The 25,387-nt window shown below is 41.0% G+C and overlaps 1 protein-coding gene across 3 annotated transcripts in view; it reads right to left on the bottom strand.

Annotated features, from left to right (window-relative positions):
• TTC27 (tetratricopeptide repeat domain 27) overlaps nt 1–25,387 on the bottom strand; it is a 170,791-nt gene that overhangs the window by 105,903 nt on the left and 39,501 nt on the right. For all 3 annotated transcript variants that reach the window (XM_054023921.1, XM_054023918.1, XM_054023919.1), the window contains exons 6-8: nt 20,676–20,840; nt 18,777–18,913; nt 13,476–13,588 (exon numbers count right to left, since the gene is read on the bottom strand). In XM_054023921.1, the coding sequence (XP_053879896.1) occupies nt 13,476–13,588; nt 18,777–18,913; nt 20,676–20,840 (415 nt within the window). The remainder of the gene's footprint in view (nt 1–13,475; nt 13,589–18,776; nt 18,914–20,675; nt 20,841–25,387) is intronic.

Raw genomic sequence — 25,387 nt, forward strand, 5'->3', positions numbered from 1 at the left:
ATGTGTGTGCGCAACAGAGGGTTTGGGCCTTTGTCCATAAGTCACAGGTAATTGAAAACAAAACAAAAAAACCCACAAACATTTGGGTATGCTACATCCTGTCAAGGAGATTTTTGAAAGATGGTACCCAAGATAGGTTGTTAAAAACCCTTCAAAGTGGCATTAAATCATTGTTTTCTCTTCCTTAGTGCCATCTTCTAGAGGGTGGAGAGCAAAACTGTTTTATGAACTTCTATTATAACTCTTTGCCTTCAGAAAACTGGGACAACTAGAGGAAGGATTTAATAAGCGTGTTAAGGGCGACACAGAAAGAGAAGCAGAGTCGTCAGAGAAAGGGATTAGTTTCAAGGGATGTTATGCGTTTAGTTTTCTTTTTTATCCACTCTCTCTCTGTAAACAAGCCGAGATACCTTATCTAGTTTAAGCTTATAAGCAGTGTAAATTGAGATATATTAAGCCAGTATTTTAAATCCATTTTCTGTCTTTCCAGAAACTTGTTTATGTTAAGATTACTGATCAGTGGGTAATTGGACACAATCTTCTCAAAGAGAAAAAACTCCATAACCTTTAAGGAGAAGTACTAAAAGGTAAAATTTCTGGAACATGCAACCTCCTTTCAATCTGTCAAGGAGCACTGACAGAGGGCTCCTCTCCCAGTAAGCTGCCAGCAGGCTGTAGTGAGCAAACACAAGGGAAAAGCCCTTGTGAAAAGTTGAGAGATCGCAAGGATATTAATCACAGTAGGATGTATCTGTAAAGCCAAAAAAGGAAATGGGTACACAACTCCAAATAATTGCATATTTCTTACACAAACAAATCAAAATAGCTCACCAAATCCCATAATGTACTACAAGTGATATATGAAGTCCATCAAATGGTACAAAAGGGGACAACAGGGTTATAATTCCAGCCCCATGTGAAACACTAAATTATATTAAGGCCTAAATCACACTATAAACAAATAATGATCACCATTGAAACTTTATAATTGCTTTTTCCAAGTACCTGACATTGCAAAATATAAAGAATACAGTGGTAATGTTCTTCAGGTAAAGTTGCAAAGATTCTCATGGGAGCCATGGAACATGAAAAGTGATTATGCTCTTTAATTCTATACCCTTCAAATGGGAGAAATTGTGTGTCTCAAACTAATTATCCTCCAACTTTAATAATAATTATACTTTGTGCATATATTGTACAGTTACATTATAGACATAATATGCAACTATGTAGTTAAAGACTGTCACCATTCATAAGCACAATGGACACAGTTAAAGTTGCATATTAATCAGAACATTTTCATTTCCCAAATTTTGTCCATTTATATTTTTCAACCTTATGTTTCCTTAATATCACAGCAGAACACAATTTCAAAACTGAAATGTACTCCCTCATTGAGGTTTATCTATAGAGAAAGTTTAACTTTAAAATTTTATATAGTATTGTACCTAATATACTACATTTTGTTTTCTCTGCTCTCACCACACTGAACATCCTCCTAATCCACCAAAACTACCTAATTCTGAGTTGGGAAGGAATTTTCATGGATCATGGGATTTTATTAATCCCATTTAAAAAAAATTATTGAATACCATTTTGCTTCCTCCGGAGTAACAAACATAATATGTATACAGCACCTGAGAAGCATACCATAGGTTTTGCAGAACAAAGGAAAGAGATACCTTGTCCAAGGAACTTTATCTAGCTCTACATTTGACTCAAGAACTCAGTGACAGATAAAAAAGATGATGGGGGCTCAGAGAGGGCACAGTAGGGAAAAAAGAGGATGAGAAATACAATCATTTTTATTTGTATTCCAATAGTGCCTAAACGCCTCATCATTCTTGGTGCTGGACAAACAGATACTCATTTCCTCTGCCTCAAAGAGCTTACAGTCTAAGTGAGCAAGACAGAAAAAAAAAGTAACGTTGGATATGTCTACGTTTGGAGCTGATGGTAATTTCTAGGTCAAGGAAATATACTCACGCCAGCTCTTATCAAGCTAGCGCACTAAAAATAGAGTGTAGCTACAGCAACATGAGGGGCTATCGGTTCAAGTACATGCCCTGAGGCTCGGATGCGTACATCCTTGGGGCAGCTAGCCTATCCTGCTGCTTGTACAGACATGGCCAACTCTATTTGGCTCCCTTCTTTGAAGCAAGTTCATACACTTTTACTGAAACTTTTCCAATAACGTCAATATGAGGCAAAGACAAAGCATGAAAAGTTTCAGTCTGGATAGTTAAAGTTTCTCAAAGTTACAAGCAGCAAGCCGTTATAATAGAAAGTGTGAGGTATTCTTACTACTAGAGTTGCTATCTCTCTTCCAATATTTTACTGTCTTATTGGTTCATTTTTTTTTTGGTTGAAGTAGTAACATTAAAATATGAAGTGTAAACTATCTAGTAAAGCATGTAAAGGGATACCAGTCTTCAAGCTAAAGATAAAACTCAAAACTACTGTAACCAAGGGAATAATACAATATATTTTTAACAATTACTAAAGGGTTTGTATATTAACTATTACACGTATGTGGCTAAATACAACCTACTTCCATACTTCAATAACAAACATCCCTTTCCTCTTACCACCTGAAGATGTATTTGTTTCTTTAAAATGATACCGATGCTTCATGGAAACCTTTGGAGAACACTATTTGGAAACAATTCTGCCTGTGTGTCACAGTCTGTTTTTTCCTTCCTTTAAAAAAAATTACCATGGCAGTTTTCATGAAAACAGAAACTTGATAACTTAAAAGATTCTCTGCTTCAGCTGCTTCTTCCCTTGCCTGAAATCAGCTGTGAAGGGGAACATTACAGCCATCTCCACTGCAACCAACAATGGTGTCACAAATAGGACTGTGACTTTATGTATGGAATACAGGAGCAAATAGTCAATTTTCTATTTCTACTGAAAATATGCCCAACCTCCCCAAAAATAGATAAAAATCAGAAAAAGTCTCTTAATAACCATAATTATTTTAGATGAATTAACAGCAGATTTAGAAAAATAAGGGCAAGCACAGAAGAGTTCAAATTTTAATAAAACTGAACCTTCCTGGTTCCACTTCTGCATGCAACACACACAAAGTACAAAAACTATTAATCAAAATGTACAGTTCCCTTTCCCTTTTCATCCCAAGAAAATGTATTTGCATGACAAATGTACTTTTTAAAGAATAAAAAGCAACCTGCAATTCATAAAGAATGACTGCAGTGAATAATAGACTAAAAAAAAGAAATACAAGGAAGTGTCCTATCTTGCAGGGCACTCAAAAAGAAACCAACCAAAAGGATGAGGGGATTGCTGTAATTGATAAATACTCCTCTGTATGTACATCTTGGCCAAACAATTAAGAGGGGCTATAATAGTGTCTCAGTAGATGTGCAATACAAACAACAGAGACCAGGCATCAAGGGTGGTCCAATGAAGTAGAAGTAGAAATAAGAGGACAAAATTAATAAAATTATGCAGATACCAGGAAAAAATACCCTTAGAATGGGGTATATAATGCTGCAGGAAAATGTTCCCAGGTAAGTAGTGGAAGCTTCATTGCTCAAGTCATTTGAAGCCAAATTAAACAACAGAGTATATATGTTTAAACAGAAATCTGCAATTGCAGGGAGATGGACAAGATGATTCATTTAGTCTTACAGAGCTATAATTTCTGTGATAGACGCTTCAGATTCATGAACAATTCATGACCAGTGAGATTCATTATGTAAGTAGTTCTGAATGGCAAGAAGATGATTTCCTGAATAGACTCTCTTAACACAGCTGTGGTTACTGGTGTACAGCAATGTATTTTAGAATTTAAAAAAATATATTACAAACTGACCATGGCAAGATCATTTTAATGTCTGGCACCACTTTCTAACTGTCTTGTTCTCAAAAATGTATACTCATGAGCTGTATTTAAAGTTGGGTCATATTGCCAACAAATATTTATTAGTGCTCTTCACCACCTTTAAACACTGCCCACCTATAAACAGAAATTTTATTGCATGACTTTTACTCTTCAGCTATGTCTACACTGCACTTTTGTTGCTAAAGCTTTTGTCACTTGAGGGTGTGAAAAAACACCCCCCATGACCAACAAAAGTTTTACCAACGAAAAGCACTGGTGTGGATAGCGCTGTGTCGGCAGTAGATGCGCTCCCACCAACAAAGCTACCGCACCTCATTGGGAGATCTCTCCTGCCAACAAAGAGCGGCTACACTGCATACCTTTCAGAAGCTGTGCAGTGTAGACACAGTCTTATACTAAAATAACTAGTACAAGGTTAGGACTTCCAAAGTCACTTGTGCACATGTAACCCACACACCTTCTGGGTGTGGTGTTCTGTCCCATCTAGTGACACTGAGACCACGTAGAGAGAGAGAGAGAAAATGAGTCTGCTCTACAGCTTTAGCTAACAGGCAGTTGGCTTTTAGCTCATGTGGTAGAGGCTCATGCACTGAAGTCCCAGGTTTGATCCCGCCTGCTGCCGACCGGGGTCTGTCAGCATTACAAGTGGGGGCTCGTCCAGGATTTCAACTGGGAAGTCTCTGAAGCTCGGGACACGCTTCCTCAGCTAGGGGAAGTATGTAAACCCACACATCATCTGGGTGTGGTGTTCTGTCCCATCTAGTGGCACCGAGACCCCTGACTTAGAGAGATATTATGAGTCCGCTCTACAGCCTTAGCTAACAGTCAGTAGGCTTTTAGCTAAGGCTGTAGAGCAAACTCATTAATCTCTCTCTAACTCAGGGGTCTCAAAGTCCCAGCCCGCGGGCCATCTGGGGCCCGAGAACCACCCCACTGCGGCCCACAGAGGAGAGATGCATGCAGCCACCCCCCTGGGTCTGTCTGCTACAGGTGCAGGAGAGGGACAGAGATACCATCACTAGTCGCCAGGCAGAGTCAGCCATGGAGGCAGCGTCATTTTTCCCCACAAATATAAATAAGTCAAAATGCCAAACACAACTGTCTGATGTACACCTTGCTGCAATCCTGAAGGTTTCAACTGCTCAGTCACTGGAGCCAATCATCAACAGAACTGAAGCGTTGCCAGGTGTCTGGCAAACATGAAAAACTCTCTGGCAGGCGAAGAATTGTATAAAGTTGTATGGCAGTTTTATTATTTCTAAGAAATTCAAAATAAAAAATATATGTTATCTTTTCTGAACACCATCTTCAGTGACATTATGGGCTTGCTGGGATGATTTGAGGACTGGCACTTGCCCTAAGGTAAATTGAGTTTGAGACCCCTTCTCTCAGTGGTCTCGGTGCTACTAGATGGGACAGAACACCACACCCTGAAGGTGTGTGGGTTACACCTAGTACTCCACAGCTTGGAAGAGAAAGTACTTTCCTAGTCACCAGCAATAAATTGGAAAACTGACGAGCACAGGCTTGCAATGATACAGTACGCCTTCAGCCCACAGTTCTTCTCAAACATCAGAGTTTAACTCTCACAAATCACCTTGTTTGATATGCATATCAGGTGAGGTGGAACAGACTCTTTTTCGAAATTTCATTCTACAATGCCTGTACATCCTCCGCTGTTACTGAAAAAACTATGAGGGAGGGAACGGTGAAAGAAGAAATCAATTATTTATCGCCTCTCTTTCTCTTCTTCCGCCATTTCTCCACACAGAACACACAAAGCAGTGAAGATCCTAGCCTGCATCTGCCATTCTTGCAAATAGGGCTTCCCCAACAGGAGCAATAGAATACAACATTCAAAAAAGGGTCAATTTCACTAATGATGCTATAGCAGCAGTAAAAATACAGGAGATCAGACCACTAGGAGATCTGGGAGAAAGAAAGCATCCCCTTCCCTTCCAGCATTTCTGTGTTGGAGTTGGGTGAGCACTCCAAAATTATCAGACACTTATAAGCTTAGTTCAATTAATACAATAGTAACGGACCCTTAAGGAGAAGCTCTTTGGTGGAAACCCTAACATACCAGCCAGTGTGCCAAGTGGAAGGGGCAGCGTACTGGGCTTATTATTAGTGTGCTACCCCATAATATCTACGAGGTTCCCTCCTTTTTATATTAACCTCTGATTATTTTGTTATCTCATAAATTTTTCAAGCATGGATACTGGCATTGTGTGTTTCAACAGTGCAGTTTCTATGGGATGTGGTGTTGGCTTATAAATACAAAAACTTCATTACAAGAGGTGTCTTTTATATATCACTATAGATACGGATTGATAAATATTTCCATGACCCTGATGATTTTTAAGTTACCTGAAAAAGTATTAAATTAGAAAGAAAAAGAGGTTCTCTTTTTCATGGGTGCAACATTGGCTTGGATACCCTACCAGAGATGCCGGTATTCTTTATAAGTGGCCTGTCTTGAATCAAGCCAGACAATCTAAGGCATGTGGGTCTGGGTGCAATACTGGCTCCTGCGGAAGGTGGTGATGGCACTAGGGTAGGGGATTCTTATTGCCAGATTATCCACCAGTCCGCCTGCTATGCCTCCTCTTGGCAGTCTTGGTCATTAAGAAAATGTTGACCTGACCTATGGGTTTGTCTTTTTACAACAGGCATCATGGAATCAGAATTTTTAGCACCCTATATATAAAATAAACATATGCAGCCCCATTAGATAACTTCCCATGCTTAAAATTCTAACTGTAAGTCTGGTAATACCCAGACTTACAGAAGAACAAATTTACATGTAAGGACAAACTTGTATTATCATACACAGGCACCACAACAGTCTGGAAAACACTATCAGCAGTCCAGAATCCAGAAAAGGGAAGGGAGGAAGAGAGCATCTGAAACATAGGCATCAAAGAAAAAAAGGTAGACTGCAGGACCCAACAAGTGAAGGCTGCATCTGAGGGGAAGGAGATATATACATCACGTAATCCTCTTTGAAGGAGTGACAAGATGTCCCTGTTGCCGCTTTGCAAATTTCCTTATTGAAAGCTTCTATTTCTCTGTGCCCAAGAAGTGGAAATAGATTTTTGTCAAATAAGGTCTCGAACCAGGCGGAGGAGTTTTACCAGCTTTCCTACATAATTCAACTGTTGCTGCCAGATTATGATTGCTTTAGACTAGAGGCTTAAAGTCTTTTTTTTTTTTCCCAATATCAGACAGAGAAAGCACTGTGTTTTCCTGAAAGACTCTGTCTTGTCCAAAAAGAGTTTAAAAACTCTACAGACAACTAGGTGCTGCCATTTAAACTTCTTTAGGAATTAGAAGAATTGGGGCTGAACAAAGAAAGAATAAGGAGTAAGGCCTTCATTTAAAGGGTAGGGAGAGACAATTCTAGGTAAAAATTCAGCTGTTTGAAGTACCACTTGGTCTAGAAAAGAACTGCTGAAGAGACTCTCTTGACTGACAAGATAATCAAGTAATTGATTCTTCTTGCAATACCCATTAAAGTGGCTTTTTGTGGGTAAGAAAAACAATGATGTAGTAGCCATGTGCTCAGAGAGATGCCCTTTCAATTATCATAGAACCAAAATTCAGCTTCCAGTTGATGTTAGTATATTATAAGAGGATGAAGCTTTCCCACTGCTTTAATCAGTACAGAAACGTGAGTTTGTAATGCAAAACTTTTTCCAGGTGGATACTTTCCACAGAAAGTTTCTAACATGCACCCACATGGAAACTTAATATACAAATGTTCAACTCTTCAAATGAATCCATCAAAATCAAAGTGGAGACAGATTTATTAGATGCTGATTTAAACTGAGACCCATCTGCAGGAGATGAGAACCTGCCAAATAGGTTTTGGATGTGGAATCGTGCTTGGACTGAAGGAGGACATCAACCAATAGATTAGAGAAACCAAGTTTCCGAGGATGTATTCTCTATAAGATACAGGTCACCACTTCCAACCTGCCCTGATATGGACAACCGATCAGCTCCTGCATCAGTGGTCTTCAATGTGGAGTAATAGTCATGGGGGACAAGGTAACATTTTCATCAGTTGTGACAACCAGGATCTGAAAGTCCAATTCAGCATTATCAATAGGATGATTACTTTGTCCTCTACAATTTTCCTGGCCACCAGAGCTTTGTCGGAGAAAGACATAGTTGATAGTCTGATTAACTGAATGACAAGTTATCGTTCTTTTTCTCCCAAAATCTGGAACAGAAGAGGTCTATTTATTACCCATTCAATGTAGTTAAATCAATCTAGTGGTATCCACCATCCCAGGGAGAATAGCTAAAATACTTTGTTGTCCAGTTCCTGCTCTCCTATGGACAAGTTTGGGTGTCTCAGTCAATCAGCCCAAATTTTGAGTTTTCCCTTAGAAGACCAAGATTGTCAGTTTCTGCATTTTTTGACCCAAAAAAGAATTTAGAGAGCTTCTTTTCTCAGCAGCAAGTCCCATCCTACTTGTTTACATAAGCTACAGTGGTGCAATTGTTGGTCTACATCATGAAAGAAGTGGCAATCATGCAGGTCACTAAGCATCTCATAACATTGCCAACTGCCCACAGTTCCAGCAAATTGATGCTTCTTCTGCATTCCAGGGAGGACTAATTTCCCAGACAAAAAGACAGAGGGATGTGTCATGATTTTGACCATGAGATGTTTTCCCTTAATCAGGTTTCTGTATTTGTTGCACCACCTCAGGGACTGGGTTACTGCTGTGGTGAGGTAATCTGATTGGATAGGGACACTGAACCCATATTGACAGAACGGAGGCCTGGAGAGATCTCATACAGAGGCAGGGCCACTGGATACCACGAAGGCTAGGAGCTGCAGTGCGTGCCACCTTTGTGTGAGCTAAGCAAAGTGGGTTTGTCTTTCACTGCCCAATTCAGCAGTTGTTTCAATACCACCAGGGGCATATATTAAGTTATTTTTTCTTAGAATAAAGCTTCTCTGGACATTATGAATTTTTTTTGGAAAACGAATGCGAGAAGAAAGAGGTGGCTAGACACTATTCTGATCACCATCCTGTGCACTGTGATGACTGAAGTTGGAATCAAACTGAATAAGCAGAGGAGAGAGGCTTTAAAGTAGTTATCTTTAGTGTCAAAGAAAGTGATGTAGAGGAGAAAAAGCATGTCCATGCTGAGGCAGACCAAGCCACAGTTGGGCATTTTAAAAACTACCAAATACTGTAGTCACCCAAATGTAGACTGATTGAAAAGATAACAACTAAAAATCAACAAATTTAAAATGAAAGGTGCCATAGCAAAGACAAAAGAAGCCACAGAAAACTGGTTGGAGACAATGCACATAGTAACATGTCATATATAAAGGGAAAATTAAATATGATACACCAAACTACTATCAATGGATTTCTCTCCCTCCTCCCCCCGCCATACTGGTGTAAGAGTACAGTAACTCCTCTCTTAAAGTTGTCCCGGTTAACGTTGTTTCGTTGTTACATTACTGGTCAATTAGGGAACATGCTCGTTTAAAGTTGTGCATTTCTCCCTTCTAACGTCGTTTGGCAGCCGCCTGCTTTGTCCACTGCTTATAGGAAGAGCAGCCCGTTGCAGCTAGCTGGTGGGGGCTTGGAACCAAGGTGGACCGGCAGGCCCCCTATCAGCTCCCCGTTCCCCTAAGTTCCCTGTGCAGTAGCTGCCCAGCAGGCTAGCAATTGCAGCTGTCCCTCCCCTCACTGCCATGTGCCTTGGAGCTGCTCCCCGAGACTCCTGTTTGCTGTGCGGGGCGGGAGGGGAGGAAGAGGAGGGCTGTCAGTCTGTCCCCCTCCACCCTGCTCCTGCACCCCGCTTACCCCATCTTCCATAGAGCGGGGGGAAACATGACAGGGCTCAGGATGGAGGGAGCTGGCAGCAGCTGCGGTCTCAGCAAGCTGATCTAATTAACAAGGCAGTGTACTTAAAGGGGAAATGTGCATCTCTCTCTCACACACACAGGTGGCTGTCTCTGTCTGCGATGCTGTCTCCCCACCCTCCATTCCTTCTGCCTTGTAGAGTGTGAGAGTAACCCTTGATGGTTCAGCCAATTGCTAGTTCATCATTTAGCAGTAAGGCATTCCCTGGAAAATATCTCACCCTCTGACTCCTCCACTTCAACCAAACTTTAAATCATTTGTTTAAAAGTGTGTGTGTGTGTGTGTGTGTGTGTGTGTGTGTGTGTGTGTGAGAGAGAGAGAGAGAGAGAGAGAGAGAGAGAGAGAGAGAGAGAGAGAGAGAGAGAGAGAGAGAGAGAAAATTCCCTGGAACCTAACCCCCTCATTTACATTCATTCTTATGGGGAAATTGGATTCGCTTAACATCGTTTCGTTTAAAGTTGCATTTTTCAGGAACATAACTACAATGTTAAGTGAGGAGTTACTGTACCATGAGGTAAAAAAATGAATCAGTTTGAGTTTAAACACATTAATTCCATATTGGCTCAAATATTACTGCATGAGGTGTTTCTTGGATTGTTATGCAGACATCTGCTATGAGGTATTAAGACTTTTAAAAACATTTAATATCCTCTCAAAATTTTATTAGAGGGAAAACATTTGCAATAGTATTTTGTTTCATTACTTAAGCATTTTAACCAGTTTGAATCTAAGAATTTTTGCAGGAGGACACATTCTGTGTTCTGTGAATTCAATTGCATCCTATGTATTTGTAGTTAAATACTTTCTGAATAGCTGAAATAATATCTAACTTGCACTGATGTCCCCAAGTATTGCTGCAGACCTGGGACCAGATCCTGAATTTCTCTTAGCCATGGCAAAACTCCCATCGATTTCAATGGGATTTCCATAACCCAAAGTCTTATTTACATTCAGAAAAAAATTCATTGCTAAGAATGGGAGCCAGCAATGTATGCCATTTAAGTGGTATTGAACACTAATTACAAGAACAGACCAGAACGAAGCAAGGTCTGCATCATTTCAGAAATGATTTGGAAACTGAAAGCTAATGAAAACTGCAGATTCTTTGGGGCGCCAAACTAAGGAATCTTAAGCCTTGAGCTAGGAAATTACTCTATTAACTCCTCCCGTAACTTATTATATCCTTTATCATGACAATGTGCCAAGGGCAGTCACTCAAAAGCATCACTCGTCCACCAACAATCAAAACCACACAGGAGCTGAGAGTCAAAGCCTGTGGGTTCAACCTGGAGTTGGGCAGGTACATGCTTTGCAACACAAAAGGAAGTTCACTTAAGTTTAGAGAATCCTTCCTTTCAACACGTCTGGAGAGTCTGCTGTTAACTATCAAGTTCAAATGTACTTGCCATCAACTCAGTACCGAGGTAATCTTTTCTATACATCACACCATCACCTTAGTGTCAGAACATTGTTCAGAAACACACTAGCAATATGACTAACTACAGTCAGTGTAGAGTAACTCCTCGCTTAATGTTGTAATTATGTTCCTGAAAAATGCGACTTTAAGCGAAATGATGTTAAGCTAATCCAATTTCCCCATAATGTAAATGGGGGGGGGGTTAGGTTCCAGGGAAATTTTTTTCACCAGACAAAAGACTATTTATATACATAACACACACACACACACACACACACACACACAGTACAAGTTTTAAACAAACAATTTAATACTGTACACAGCAATGATGATTGTGAAGCTTGCTTGGGGTGGTGAAGTCAGAGAGTGGAAGAGGGTGGGATATTTCCCAGGGAATGCCTTACTGCTAAATGATCTAGCACTCGGCTGAGCCCTCAAGGGTTAACATGTTGTTAATGTAGCCTCACACTCTACAAGGCAGCACAAATGGAGGGAAGGGAGACAGCACGGCAGACAGAGAGACACACCCAGTGTGTGAGAGTAAGAGAGAGATGCATATTGCCCCTTTAGGTATGCTGATCCCACTCTAAGTACATTGCCTTTTTAATGTAGATCAGCAAGTTAAGACAGCAGCTGCTTCCTGCAAGCTCCCTCCGTCCTGAGTCCTGTCATGTCCCCCACCCCGCTCTATGGAGATGGGGTAAGCGGGGGATAGGAGCAGGGGGAGGGGGACACCCTGACATTAGCCACCCCCTTCTCCTGCCCCCCTTCCCCGCACATCAAGCAGGAGGCTCCCAGGAGCAACTCCAAGGCAGAGAGCAGGAACAGCACACGGCATGGGGAGGGACAGCTAAATTGCCAGCAATAGATATCCTGCTGGGCGGCTGCTGCACAGGGAGCTGATAGGGGGCTGCCGGTGCACCCTGGTTCCAAGCCCCCACCAGCTAGCTCCAATGGGCTGCTCTTTCTGCAAGCAGTGGACAAAGCAGGCATCTGCCAAACAACATTATAAGGGAGCATTGCACAACTTTAAACGAGCATGTTCTCTAATTGATCAGCAAAGAAACAACGTTAACCAGGATGACTTTAAGTGAGGAGTTACTGTAGTTTGTTGTTTCATCTTCTCTCCAGGGGGAGAATTATGTGAGCAGTGAATATAAGTGTATTGGCAGTGGCTCTTCCATCTGTAGGCTCTCATCTCAAATCATTATTTCGATTTATTTATTGGTTGACTCTCCTTACTACTTTTGTTACAATAGTAAATGCATGTTTTTGACAAGTCAATGTGTCGAACAAGGGGAAGAACAAATGTTATCAAGTACAATTCATCCTTCCCTCCTGGACTGTATGATCTTAAGATCACATTAGCAGCATTTATATTTTAATTGGTGGTTGTTTGTATATTTATTTAAAATCACTATTTATGTGCCCATGTGTGAAGTGGGCATTGTACACACATAGAATTATGTATAAGTCCCTTCCCAATCAGTTCAATTTAGCAATTTTCAAAGTTAAATATCATTCATTACTAATTTCATGCTCTATATTGTCCTTCAGTGTAAATTCTAGAAGAGTGCTACAAACATTAACAAAGGCTCATCACTATGTGGTAGATAATCACAGTTATGTATCCATTCTATGGATGGGTAAACCAAGGCACAGAGAGAGAGGTTTTCACAGGGTCACAGTGATATAGTGCTTCATGTAGCATTGCTGATATCACTGGACATTTATTAATTTTCTGAAATGTGAGAGATATCCACACACAGGTTGTGTCCCCTTTTATCTACTCTGTTGTGAAATTCTCATTCACCACTTTATATGCTCAAGGCCCTTCATTTTCAGTTTTTACTCACTTTTACTGAAAAATTCCCAGGTTTTACAATCACTATAATTCTGTTTTTACTGATTTTTATCCAAAATGTGAACCACTCAAGTACAGGAAAATACAATTATGTTAAGAAAAACGAATCCATCACATTAGGTAGATACATTAATAATAAATTAGTGCAAGTATAGCTGTGAGGCCATCCATTAAAGTAAGGTGATGTAGTGAAAGATACACACATGCTTGTACATACGTGTACGTCAGTACTCAAGTCCTAAAAACAGAACTGCTGGAACTCCCTGCAGCTGTCCCCCTGCTCTGGAAGGAAAGATTTTATCAAGACTATAGCTTAGTATATGCTCTAGTCTTGATTTTTAAAAAGGCCTATTTCATTGAGATTTTATTTTTTAACAAGATTCAAGGGAGATTTTACAAAAGGAACAAAGATACCAATAAACTTACCAAACTCCAAGGATAACAGCAAGTTCTTCTGCACATAGGTCAGGCAACTGGTACTGATTAGCATCTGCTAATTTTATCTCATTTAGCACTGTGTCATCATTTAAATCATAATTCTGTTGAAAAAAAACATTTTAAAGTAAATGACAAAATATTATAGTAATACCTTGAGCTTATTTTGTTGCCCTTAATATCACAAGAGAACATATTTAACTGTTTGAATGTCACAACAGATATTTTATAAAATAACTGAACTGAAAATCAGCTTTTATAATTCTTTAGCAGCAACCTGTTCAGCTGACTGAACAGTGGAAAGGAGCATCATCCAGTCCTTTTTTGCCAGAAGGATAGTCATTGTGATGCAGAATGTCAAAGATGTGACATTAGGGGCATTTTCAGTGGTCTAATAGGAAAATGAATATTGTCTGCAAGAGAGAGACGGGCAACAATTATAACTATCTTCACTGATTTTTTTTTCCAGTTTTTACGGTTTGTCACAAGAGAAGATTTTACAGTTCTCAGTAATTACCTTATGTTTCAATGCTCATTGAACATGCAATGTTTTATGATTACTGACCCTGTAAATGGTGAAGTTAATGTTAAGCCCTAAAAATAATCTAAGGTCAATAATTTGAAGTTTAATCATGAGGCCAAAAAGCTTGAATCTGGCGGTAGTACAAAATTCTTAGAACTAAAACAATATGTCAAATAAAACAAAAAAGTTCTATTCATCTCCTCCCTCAAAACAAACAGGGTTTTTATGTGAAAATATGCATCTGTGTTCTGTTTTTAAAGTATACTGAAAGTACATTTCAAGAGTATGTTGGTATTGACCAGAGTTTCTACGTATTGACTAAACACAGTCAACCAAAAATGCTATATCCTCTTCCAATATGAGCCAGGCTCTTAAGAAGAGAGCAGCTGATTCTACTTCATCAGACGTAACTGAAGTTGCATTAAGGAATTATAAGATAATCAATAAGCAGTTTCCAAGTTCTAGTCTACAAGCCAGAGAAATTTTCTTACAGCAGTCATTAGGCTGACTGAACAGGTTCAGCTAGTGTTAACTTACTTATTTAAGATGGTCAATTGAAATATGTTATACTGAGATTAGATCATGTCTTACACATGTTTTTACAATCCAAGCTGACAAACTACATGCAAAAACAAAGAAGCTGATCAGGACTGTGTTTTCAGATATCAATTTAGACTAATCCAACAACATTCAACACACCTGAATTGCATTAAGAGACCTAAACTAACATCCCACATCTCAGGCCTTGTCTCCGCACAGTCTTGCACCTATTTAACTAAAGGCATGATTTTAAGAGATTTAGTTTAACCCATGTAAGTCTGACTACAGACAAGACCTCTGAAATTTACCGTCCCACAGCTCTATTCTTCTACCTTCCTGCAACAAAAAGGAAGTTTGAAACTGTTTGTTCTGAGATACAAAATATATTTTCTGTGGTGCAACCAAACACACCAAGGCTACCTCTACACTACAAGCTAAGGGCATGATCCGAATACACATACTCATGCTGGCTTTCACAGAGCTAACAAATAGCGTACTCATGGTAGCATGGATAGCAGCAGCAAAGGCACAGCTTGCCCTTGCTAAGCGCACATGAAAACCAGTGGGTGAGTTTCTGCTGCTGCTGCTACCCACACTACTGTTGCTACACTGCAATTTATACTCTCACTAGTTCAATGAGAGTTAGTACAAGTATGTGTATGTGAGTAGGGCAATAACACCCCTAGCTCATAGTGAAGAAGTACCCTAAAGCTGGCCAGCACCAGATGGCATTAGACAGTACCTATGTCACCTTGATTGTATCTAGTCAAGCACAAAGTCAGATGGCTATATTGGCTTTGTTTTGTACAATTATTATTCATCATATATTGCAATGAATAGGTTTTTTATCAAGTGGACTTTTCCATATTCCACAGAACACAGAGGAATTTAAGGATGCTCTCAAAAAAAAAAAAAAAAAAAAAAAAAAAAAAAAAAAAAAAAAAAAAACCACACATAAGCAAATGCCAGATTTAGAAGTTACACACAGCCTTAACTGTCCCACTTTTATGCATTATGATACAGTATTTAATTCTCTCCGCATTAAGAAATTCTACTTCCCCACACTCCTGGAACAAGTTTTTTTGGACATGCAAATCATCTTACTTGATGGGCGAGTCAAATGCCAGAATGATAACCATAAGATAAAAATAATGAAAGGACAGGCAAGCAAATTTTGTGCCTGAACAGGAGGGAGGGGGACACCCTGACATTAGCCTCCCTCTTCCCCCTCCCCTGCCCAGCAAGTAGGAGGCTTCCAGGAACAGCTCCAAGGCAGAGGGCAGGAGCAGCACATGGCAATGGTGGGAGGGACAGCTGAACTGCCAGCAATTGATAGCCTGCTGGGCGGCTGACACACAGGGAACTTAGGGGAGCTGATGGGGGGGCTGCCGGTCCACCCTGGTTCCAAGCCCCTACCAGCTAGCTGCAAAGGGCTGCTCTTTCTGCAAGCAGTGGACAAAGCAGGCGGCTGCCAAACAACGTTATAAGGAAGCATTGCGCAACTTTAAACGAGCACGTTCTCTAATTGATCAGCAACGTAACAACGAAACAACGTTAACTGGGATGACTTTAAGTGAGGAGTTACTGTATAAGTAGGAAACAGGGTCATCAAGACAGCAGGGGGAGGGGATAGGGTTGCCAGGTGTCGTTTTCGACCAGAACACCCGGTTGAAAAGGGGCCCTGGCGGCTCCAGTCAGCACCACTGACCAGGCTGTTAAAAGTCAGGTTGGTGGCGCTGCTGGCGCAGCGGGGCTTACAGACTCACTGCCCTGCTCCCGGAAGCAGATGACATGTCCCTCCGACTCCTAGGCAGAGGGGCAGCCACAGGGGCTCCGTGCGCTGCCCCCACTCCAGCGCCGGCTCTGCAGCTCCCATTAATCAGGCACTACAGCCAATGGGAGCTGTGGGAGTGGCGCCTGCGAGGGAGGGGGCAGCGCGCAGTGTCCCCTGACTGCACCTCTGCCCAGGAGCTGGAGGGACATGACATTGCTTCCCAGGAGTTGCCTAAGGAAAGTGCTGCCCGGAGCCCACACGCCGCACCCCCTTCTGCACCCCAACCCCCTGCCCCAGCCCTGAGCCTGCTCCCAAACTCCTCCCAGAGCCCGCACCCTCTTCCACACCCCAATCCCCTGTCTCAATCCTGGAGCCCCCTCCTGAAACCCAAGCCTCTCATCCCCAGTCCCACCACAGAGCCCACACCCCCAGCCGGAGCCCTCAGCCCCTCTCAGTCCCCAACCTCCTGCTCCAGCCTGGAGCTCCCTCCCACTCTCTGAACTCCTCAGCCCCAAACCCTTCATCCCAGGCCCCACCCCAGAGTCTGCATCTCCAGCTTGAGCACTCACCACCTCCCACACACCACCCTCCTGTCCCAGCCCAGTGAAAATGAGCATTTGAGCAAGGGTGGGGGAGAGCGAGTGATCAGAATGGGGCTCTGGGGAAGGGGTGGGGCAAGGGTGTTCGGTTTCCTGCGATTAGAAAGTTGGCAACCCTAGGAGGTGATGGCAGGAAACGGCACAGTTTGCATTTCAGCAAACACAGGTGGGGAAGAAAGAGCATGGAGGCTCCTTCGCCACAAGACTTTATGTTGCCTTCCTTACTACTTGTATAAACTTTACTTTGAAGAGTAACTTTCAGATGAATCCACTTTAAATGTTCACTGGACTATAAAAGAAAGGAGCAGAAAATCCCAAGTTCTCTTGTTCACCTAAGACAACAAAGGCACCATCACCTTTGGGACTCTGGGAGACATACTGACCGAGGAAAGGGTCAGCCATCATCTTGCTGGAAGACTCTGGATGAGAAAGGCCCTCTTGAACAAAAGTCTTGAACCAAAATTTACTAGATTAAGTTTTAGACTTTTAGACATGTTTTTGCTTTTATTTGCTTATAATAATTTTTAACTTTATCTCTTATACTTGAATTCACTTAAAATCCTATTTTCTTTTGTTAATAAACTTGTTTTATTTTTACTTTAAACCAATCCAGTGCTGTCTTTAAACTGAACTGTTTGATAACTCAAGTTAAAGTAACAAACTGTTGAATACTGATTCCTTACATGGGCAATGAACTTTAATATATGAACTGTCCAGGAGAGGGCTAGACATTGCAAAGCACGTGTTTTAGTGAAAATCTCAGAGTAGGAGTGTGTTGGGGTCAGCCTTCAAGTAGTAACCAAGGAAGTTACTTCAAGTAGTAACCAGCCTTCAAGTAGTAACCAAGGAAGTAGTAACCATCCAACCAGCATGTAGGTCACACCTTGAGTGTCTGTGTATAGCTGCAGGCCCTGGTCCAGCAGCTCTGACTCCAGCAGCTTGCCAGCAACACACCAGTCACACAGACCAGGGCCTGCAGCTATACACAGACACTCAAGGTGTGACCTACATGCTGGTTGGATGGTTGTGAACAGCAGCAGCAAAGCCTTCTAAGGCACCTTGGGTTGCATGGCAGGCACTGACACAATCCTTACTGGTCCAGACTGCACCCCAGAATGATTTTTGGACGTCAGTGGAAATTGCTCTGCACTTCTAAAGACTTAGCTCCTAACCATTTAATGCTAGTTTTACTCTAAAGTGCGAGAGACAGGGCGTCAGGTGCTAGAAACCTACATGGTAATGCAGTGTTATCTCTGATGACCAGGTGAACTTCAGTAGTTCCATTTTGGGCTATGAAAGGGTCCAAACTGTTTCTCTCAGGGAGAAGGAAATAAGGGCAGGGACAGAGGCCTGATTAATAGGTGTACTTTCTTTAAAACATTATTAAATTAAACAACAGTCTTCTTTATCTGTGCACTATATGAGTTTAAGAGGAAAACGTGTGCCAAGTGAATGTATGATCACAACATCCGGATATGATCTACACATGAAAATCACTGTGCATCAAATAGAATAAGACAGTCACTAAAGCCATACAACCCATCTTAGGGATTTCTATACATTTATTTGTAATTTATTTAGATTTATAAAACAGATAATAGAAATACCTGTCCTAACCTCTGGTTGTCCCTTACAAAACTCAAAATTCACAATAAACAAATTAAACCAAGTAAATCCACTACTAATAGTCCCAAAATCATAATCAAAACTCTTCCAAAATAATAAATAAGTCCATCCTACTCACATCCCGACCCCTCTCCACAAATATTCCAGAAAAAGAAGCTTTGCTGTGTGTTCAAGTGGGTTTTAAAAATCGTGAACTACTAAACAACAAACAATTTCTTTCCAGTGCATACCTTTGTTAAATTTTCTAGATCAGTAGGTGCTGGGCTTAGCTCACGGTGAGAAAGGAGGACATCATCTTTTCTTTGGACATCAAGTAGCAGCTGTGCTACATGCTTTTCCTGAAATCGTGTCCTTTTTCCCAAAGCACCTACAGAAAATTAAGATTTATTGACTATTAAGAGGAATCAGGATCTCCAACACCTTCTGGAAAATGTATTTACTTACAAATTTCATGTAAAATAAAAACAAAATGAGAACTAACCTACAAAATCCAGGAGCATTTTGTATTTCTTTCTAAGCCTGGTTCTTAAAAGATTGGACTTTAAAATTCAGAGCTCTCTATTGGACTCTGTCTGGGGACTATCACCTTTTCTTTAAAATATATAAATATATTTTCATGATGAAAAAATGTTCAGTGAATAAAGACTATAGTCATTAAATAATTATTTGACATTTCATTTTTTTAAAACTGAAATTCTTCTTAAAAAGCTTTAAAATTATATTTGCTGGAGATTGCACGTTTCATATTAACATATCCATGTTTCTACAGCCAATCAATTCTTGTCCTGTCTGTCAACATTGCCAAAAGACAGGATAGTGTTTTCTGTGATGTCAACACCTGTTCATTACGAATTGGACTGATGACACCATATAAGCACTGAACAATCTTTAGAACTACTTTTACATACTACTGAAATAGACTAGACTCAATTCAGTGTCACAGAGGTGAGACAATCAAATTACCAATCCTCTGAGCCATCCAGACTCCATGCATTCTTGTTTCATCATTATAGACTATCCAACAGTTAATTGATTTCAATTTTTATGTCCAAAATTTTGAAGCATGCTACCAGCCAGGTCTGGAGACTCACTGACTAAGAATTTGCTTGAATACTAGAAACATACCAGGATGTGTCCTAGTGCAGTAATACATGAAGCAGTTCCTCAGATGGTGGAAAGTTGATTTTAAAAGATTACCATCCACCACACAAAGAAACCAAAATAAAATCTTTTTCCTTTCTGGTGAATGACATCGCTTGATCCACTTTTTAGATTTCATATATTGGATACGTTATTCTAGTTTTGACCAAAAAAACCACGTATTAAAAGCTTGTAACTAAGGTTACTATAAATACTGTACAGTATATAATTTTCTTGGTCAATTTGATGTAGAGACAGATATTTTTAAGATCTTGTTCCATCTTGGCAGATATGAAATTTTTATAAGTTTGGGGAATTTTCCCTCTATTCCCGTCCTCTCCATTTCCTCTGTAGTATTTCTGGAGTTACCATTACATCTTCTTTCATAAATCATGCATAAACTATTGATACACAGAAGAAAAACCCCCACATGTAACAAAGTCCATTGCACTTGCTATAGAATTACAAGACACAGAAAAGAAGGTTAATTTTCTAATAGCAAGAGAGTTTAGCGACTTTCCGTTTGCGCCATTTGTTACTACTATTTACAGTCTGTGTACACACTCTTCATTTTCCATGTTGTACATGAGTACTTCCAGGAATTACAATGATGTTTCACAAACAAACAATGACTGCCTACTATTTTGCAGTTCTTCAGGAAGTGGTGCTTTTAGAAACGAAATCACAATACAACACTAAGTATCTTAGTGGATGTGGTGACTTTCTTCTGCACCTTCTCAGCACTATTTACAAGAGAACAGAAGCACAAACTGTAAATGCACAGATACCAATATAAATTCAGAATATGCTACAAGCTCAAGAATCAATCCCTTTCCGCCTCCTCCCCTTAAAATGAACAGTTGCCCTTAACAAGCAAGCATTTCCCAAACATTACCTCACCTTCTATTTTTTCGTGGCCATTAAAAAAATCTCAAGCAATACAAGGCTAGTTAAAGCACATTTTCATAACATTTATAAAAAAAACGTACCTGTCAAATTAATCTGTAGTTTGGTTATGTCCTTAGCTGCGCTGAAATGCTTTTTAGCATTTTTATACTCATAGTAATTCAAAAATGTATAGGCACATTCAAGATGGAACTGAACTGCCAAATGCCAACATTCATCATCTGTGAACAAAGTCTCTAAGTTTGTCACTGCAAAATAAAAACCAAGAAGAAAAAAGACATCAGAACACCCTAAGGGGAATGAAGTTCTAAGAAAAAAAACTGACTGATAATCCCAAAAAGGAAAGTTTGTTAAAGTTACAGTGGGCCCATCATCTGCTATAAAAAATAAAATAAATAAATAAATGGATGAATGAATTTAAAAGTTTGAAGTGGGTGTTAATATGTTACCTGAATCTATTCAGAACTTTTTAAAAGATATACATTTTTTATTTAAGAAATTTCTTAAAGTTTCCTCTGTGGGGACAGCCACACAAAAACATTTTATCAGCTATAAGAAAATTGAGTGGCTTATAGCCAGCCACTCCCAGTCCCTATTCAAGCCCAACTTAATGGTGTTAAATATGCAAATGAATTTTAGTTGTGCTGTTTCTCTTTGAAGTCTGTTTCTGAAGTTTTTTTGTTCAAGAATAGTTACTTTTAAATCTGTTATAGAATGTCCAGGGAGATTGAAGTGTTCACCTACTGGCTTTTGTATGTTACCATTCCTGATGTCCAATTTGTGTCCATTTATTCTTTTACTAGGGACTGTCCAATTTGGCCAATGTACAGAGGGGCATTGCTAGCACATATAACATTAGTAGATGTGCAGGTGAATGAGTCCTTGATGGTGTGGCTGGCTCATTACAAAAGCAGCTTTGCCTCTCCTGGAATTGACACCTTCTCATCTGTTATTGGGAGTGGACTACATGCACCCTGATCGAATTGGCCCTGTCAACACTGGTTCTCCACTTGTGAGGTACTCCCTTCTCTTCATGTGTCGTTATATAATGCCTGCATCCGTAACTTTCACTCCATGCATCTGAAGAAGTGAGGTTTTTTATCCATGAAAGCTTATGCCCAAATAAATCTGTTAGTCTTTAAGGTGCCACCGGACTACTTGTTGTTTTTGTGGATACAGACTAACACAGCTACCCCCTGATACTTGCCTTCCATTCTCATCATTCAATGGGACAGTGACAAGGGTGCTGATGCAGCTAGAAATATCAAGGATAACCCTGAAGACCCAGAAAGCAACCAGAAAACTATTGATACACAGAAGAGGAGGAGGATCAGGCTGCAGAAGCCCTTACGGAGGACCCTGAAGATAGACTGGTGCCTCAGCAAGGTGCAGAACCCCAGGCTGGTAAGTTAATAATGCAAGCCACTCCTTCCCTCCAAAATATTCCCCTCTTTTTGTAGTGCAAAGTTTGCATTTTTAAAAACAAGAATATTTGAAATTATGTGCAATTATTTTTCTTCCCTCGATAATATGCCAAGCATTGCTCTGTGTGTTACTGTGTGCGAGGAATAATGCTGAAGCCATGCCACTGTCACGGCCCATCTCCATACCACCTCCTCCACCTTTTTCCCCCTGACCAGTTTCTGTCCCAACCCCAAAATGCACCTACGGGGGGAAAAAAATCTTAAACATTAAGTTTACTGTTTTCCAAAGATCTATGATCACAGGGAGCGTGGGTTAAGGTGCAGACCACATTCCATAGAAACTTGGGAAGGTAAAAATCAGCATGCCTCTGTCTCTTTCCTGACCGTCTGGCAGGCAGGGAATGTTGTGAGAAAGCATGGAGTGGGAAGTCTGGTCTCAGGGGGAAACACAGAAGAGTTCACGATACATTTGCATTTGGCTGAGAGAGAGAGGTTTCTGGTGCAGCTGTGGGACCAAGGTAACTTAATGAAGTGTCTCTCTCTGAATTTCCTTTTCTTTGCTGGAATGTCAGGCCAGGCCTATCTACAGGATACAGGCAGCCTTCTGGGGCCACACAGAGCAAAGGGGGTGGGTAGTCTGGTCTGGGGGAAAACACAGCACAGTCCAGCATAGCTTTAAAGTGGTTTAGGAGAGAGATGTCTAGTGCAGTTGCGGGTCCTGGGAAACTTAGTAAAGTTGCAGATGTAAATAGTAGTATTCAGTAGGGACATTCAAAACCCAATTAGTCACAAGAAGACTGCAACAATCCCCTGCAGCAGCTGCAAACTGAACCATAAAACATTGTGGAAATCTTGTAACTATGGGCTCCCCCTACAGTTCCAAGTTGCACATACAAACTGAAAAGCAATGCAAAGCAACAATGGCTGTAATTGTTGCCAGAAACAGACCCACCCCAAGATGTAAACACATCAGAGCGAAGTAGTTAAGATGGGTTACATATGGATATGGACAGCGAGAAGCACATGCAGAATGAAAAAGGAATGCATCACACCACTATCTTAACTTCCCCCAGCATAAACTGCATCCCAAACTGTAAACGCATTAGAAGTAACCTGTAATGATGGGTTTCACACAGATATGCATTGGTAAAAGCACAAACAAATTAAAACTTTCAGCAAGTGATAATCAGATGAACACAAAACTCTTAAGAACAACTTTTGCACCACACGCTGAGCTTGGCATGTGCCATCATGTAAGGTTAAAGGAAGTTTTGCTTCACATGACATATAGTAACTCCTCACTTAAAGTTGTCCCGGTTAACATTGTTTCATTGCTGATTTATTAGGGAACAAGCTCATTTAAAGTTGCGCAATGCTCCCTTATAGCGTCGTTTGGCAGCTGCCTGCTTTGTCCACTGCTTGCAGGATTCTCTGGAAGAGCAGCCCCTCCTTGTTGTAGTTAAGAGAAGAGTTACTGTACAGTCAACTTGTGGAACTCTTTTCCAGAGGATGTTGTAAAGGCCAAGACTGTACAGGGTTCAAAAAAGAACTAGATAAGTTCATGGAGGATAGGTCTATCAGTGGCTATTAGCCAGGATGGGCAGGGATGCAAAACCATGCTCTGAGGTAACCCTAGCCTCTGTTTGCCAGAAGCTGGAAATGGGCAACAGGGAATGGATTACTTGATGATTACCTGTTCTGTTCATTCCCTCTGAAGCATCTGGCATTGGCCACTGTCAGAAGACAGGATACTGGGCTAGATAGATCCAGTATGGCCGTTCTTTTGTTAAAGCAGCTTCACAGGAAGGCTATAAAGGTAGCCCTTAGCAGCAGCAAAAGTTCCATGTCATCCTTTGTCTCCCTGCGCTGCCAGGATGTATGCACACATGGCATCCCTATTTTCCCTTGCATGCCTGGACCCAGCATTAGTATGCACATGTGTAGGATCCTGCTGACTGTACAGAGTTTGCAAACCAGAAGCATCCTGAGTTCACTTGGTGCAGAAATATGTGCCTTTAGCCTCGTAACTGTGGTGCAGTGTGAAGCAGGCCACACTGGCATCCAGGCAGATTCATAGACAGAACCAATGAGCCCTCAGCCTATCAAATGCTCACTCCATGACCATCCTGCAGCTACAGAGCTTTAAATTTAATTTCTTTTTCTCCAGGACTCCTGATGTCAGGGTACAGTTTCATGAATCCTAGCAGGAGTGGTATGTGGGGTTCCCCCAAAACCAACAAGTGGCACAGATACACTGCTTATAACAATATCATTTCTTGGGAATAAAGTCCCCGTTTCCCCCTTAAAGTACAAGAGAGATCTCGGCACCCTAGCATCATGAAACTTTCCTGAGTTTTCCACAGGTTAGTAATAACCTGCCTCTGTAGTACACCAAGCCTTGCATAATGATGGAATAGTAACCTTTGTGGTTCGCATATTCACTTGTTCCTTGTGGCAAACAAACAATGGATACATGAGTGCTATTAATGGCCTCAATGCAGTTTGTGGACCGCATCCTTTGAAAACTAGCTATTATTTCTGGATCGTTTCTTATGCCAACCACCAATGGGTAAATCACCTCACAAACCTCGCAGTGAACTTTCCAACTCCAATGGACATGTAGCCGTCTGGGACAGCCAACTTACACAGGGCAATAACAACCTGCTTCTGTACCAATATGGCTTCCCTCAATCAAGTGTCCTGGTGCTGGAGGGTAGTGCAAGATTCTCACATAGCTCCATAAAGGTCTGTTTCCTCATGTTGAAGCACTGGAGTCACTGCTGCTGCTCCCAAGGCTGCAGGATGATGCGATCCCATCACACTGTGCTATTTCTCCTGCACCAGAAATGATGGTACACCAAAGGCAATAGTGGCATTCAGCATATCTGTCCACTGTGCCAAAAATGAATTGTTATTGCAAGCGTCTGTCTTTGATTTCAGCAAAAAATAATGCTGAAATGCCATCCAGCATCTTGCAAAGCACTTACTCCACTGCATAAACATTTGTCCTGCAATAAGGAATAGGAACAGCTCATCCAATAGATCCATGACTACAACCCAGTTTTGCAGAAACAGAACTGAGGACAACATGATCCAGAAGTGTCATCAGCATGTGTGTGAAGGCAAGGCAGAAATGTGTTCCACATATGGGTCCAAGAAGGACTGCGACATAGTACCAACAACACACCAAAAACTGGTTCCTACAGTGTCTCCATGTGAATCCAAGAACCCTGGCATACCGTCCCTGAAATAGTAGCACTAAACTTGTGTACCAAGACAGCAGTGTGGATGCACATGGGTACACAGCATTATATGCATGTCTAGCAGAGCAAATGTAGGGGTGGGTTTTGGGGTGGGTTTGGCTGGCTCAA

This window comes from Malaclemys terrapin, chromosome 3 (assembly GCF_027887155.1).
Source record: "Malaclemys terrapin pileata isolate rMalTer1 chromosome 3, rMalTer1.hap1, whole genome shotgun sequence".
Lineage (NCBI taxonomy): Eukaryota > Metazoa > Chordata > Testudines > Emydidae > Malaclemys > Malaclemys terrapin.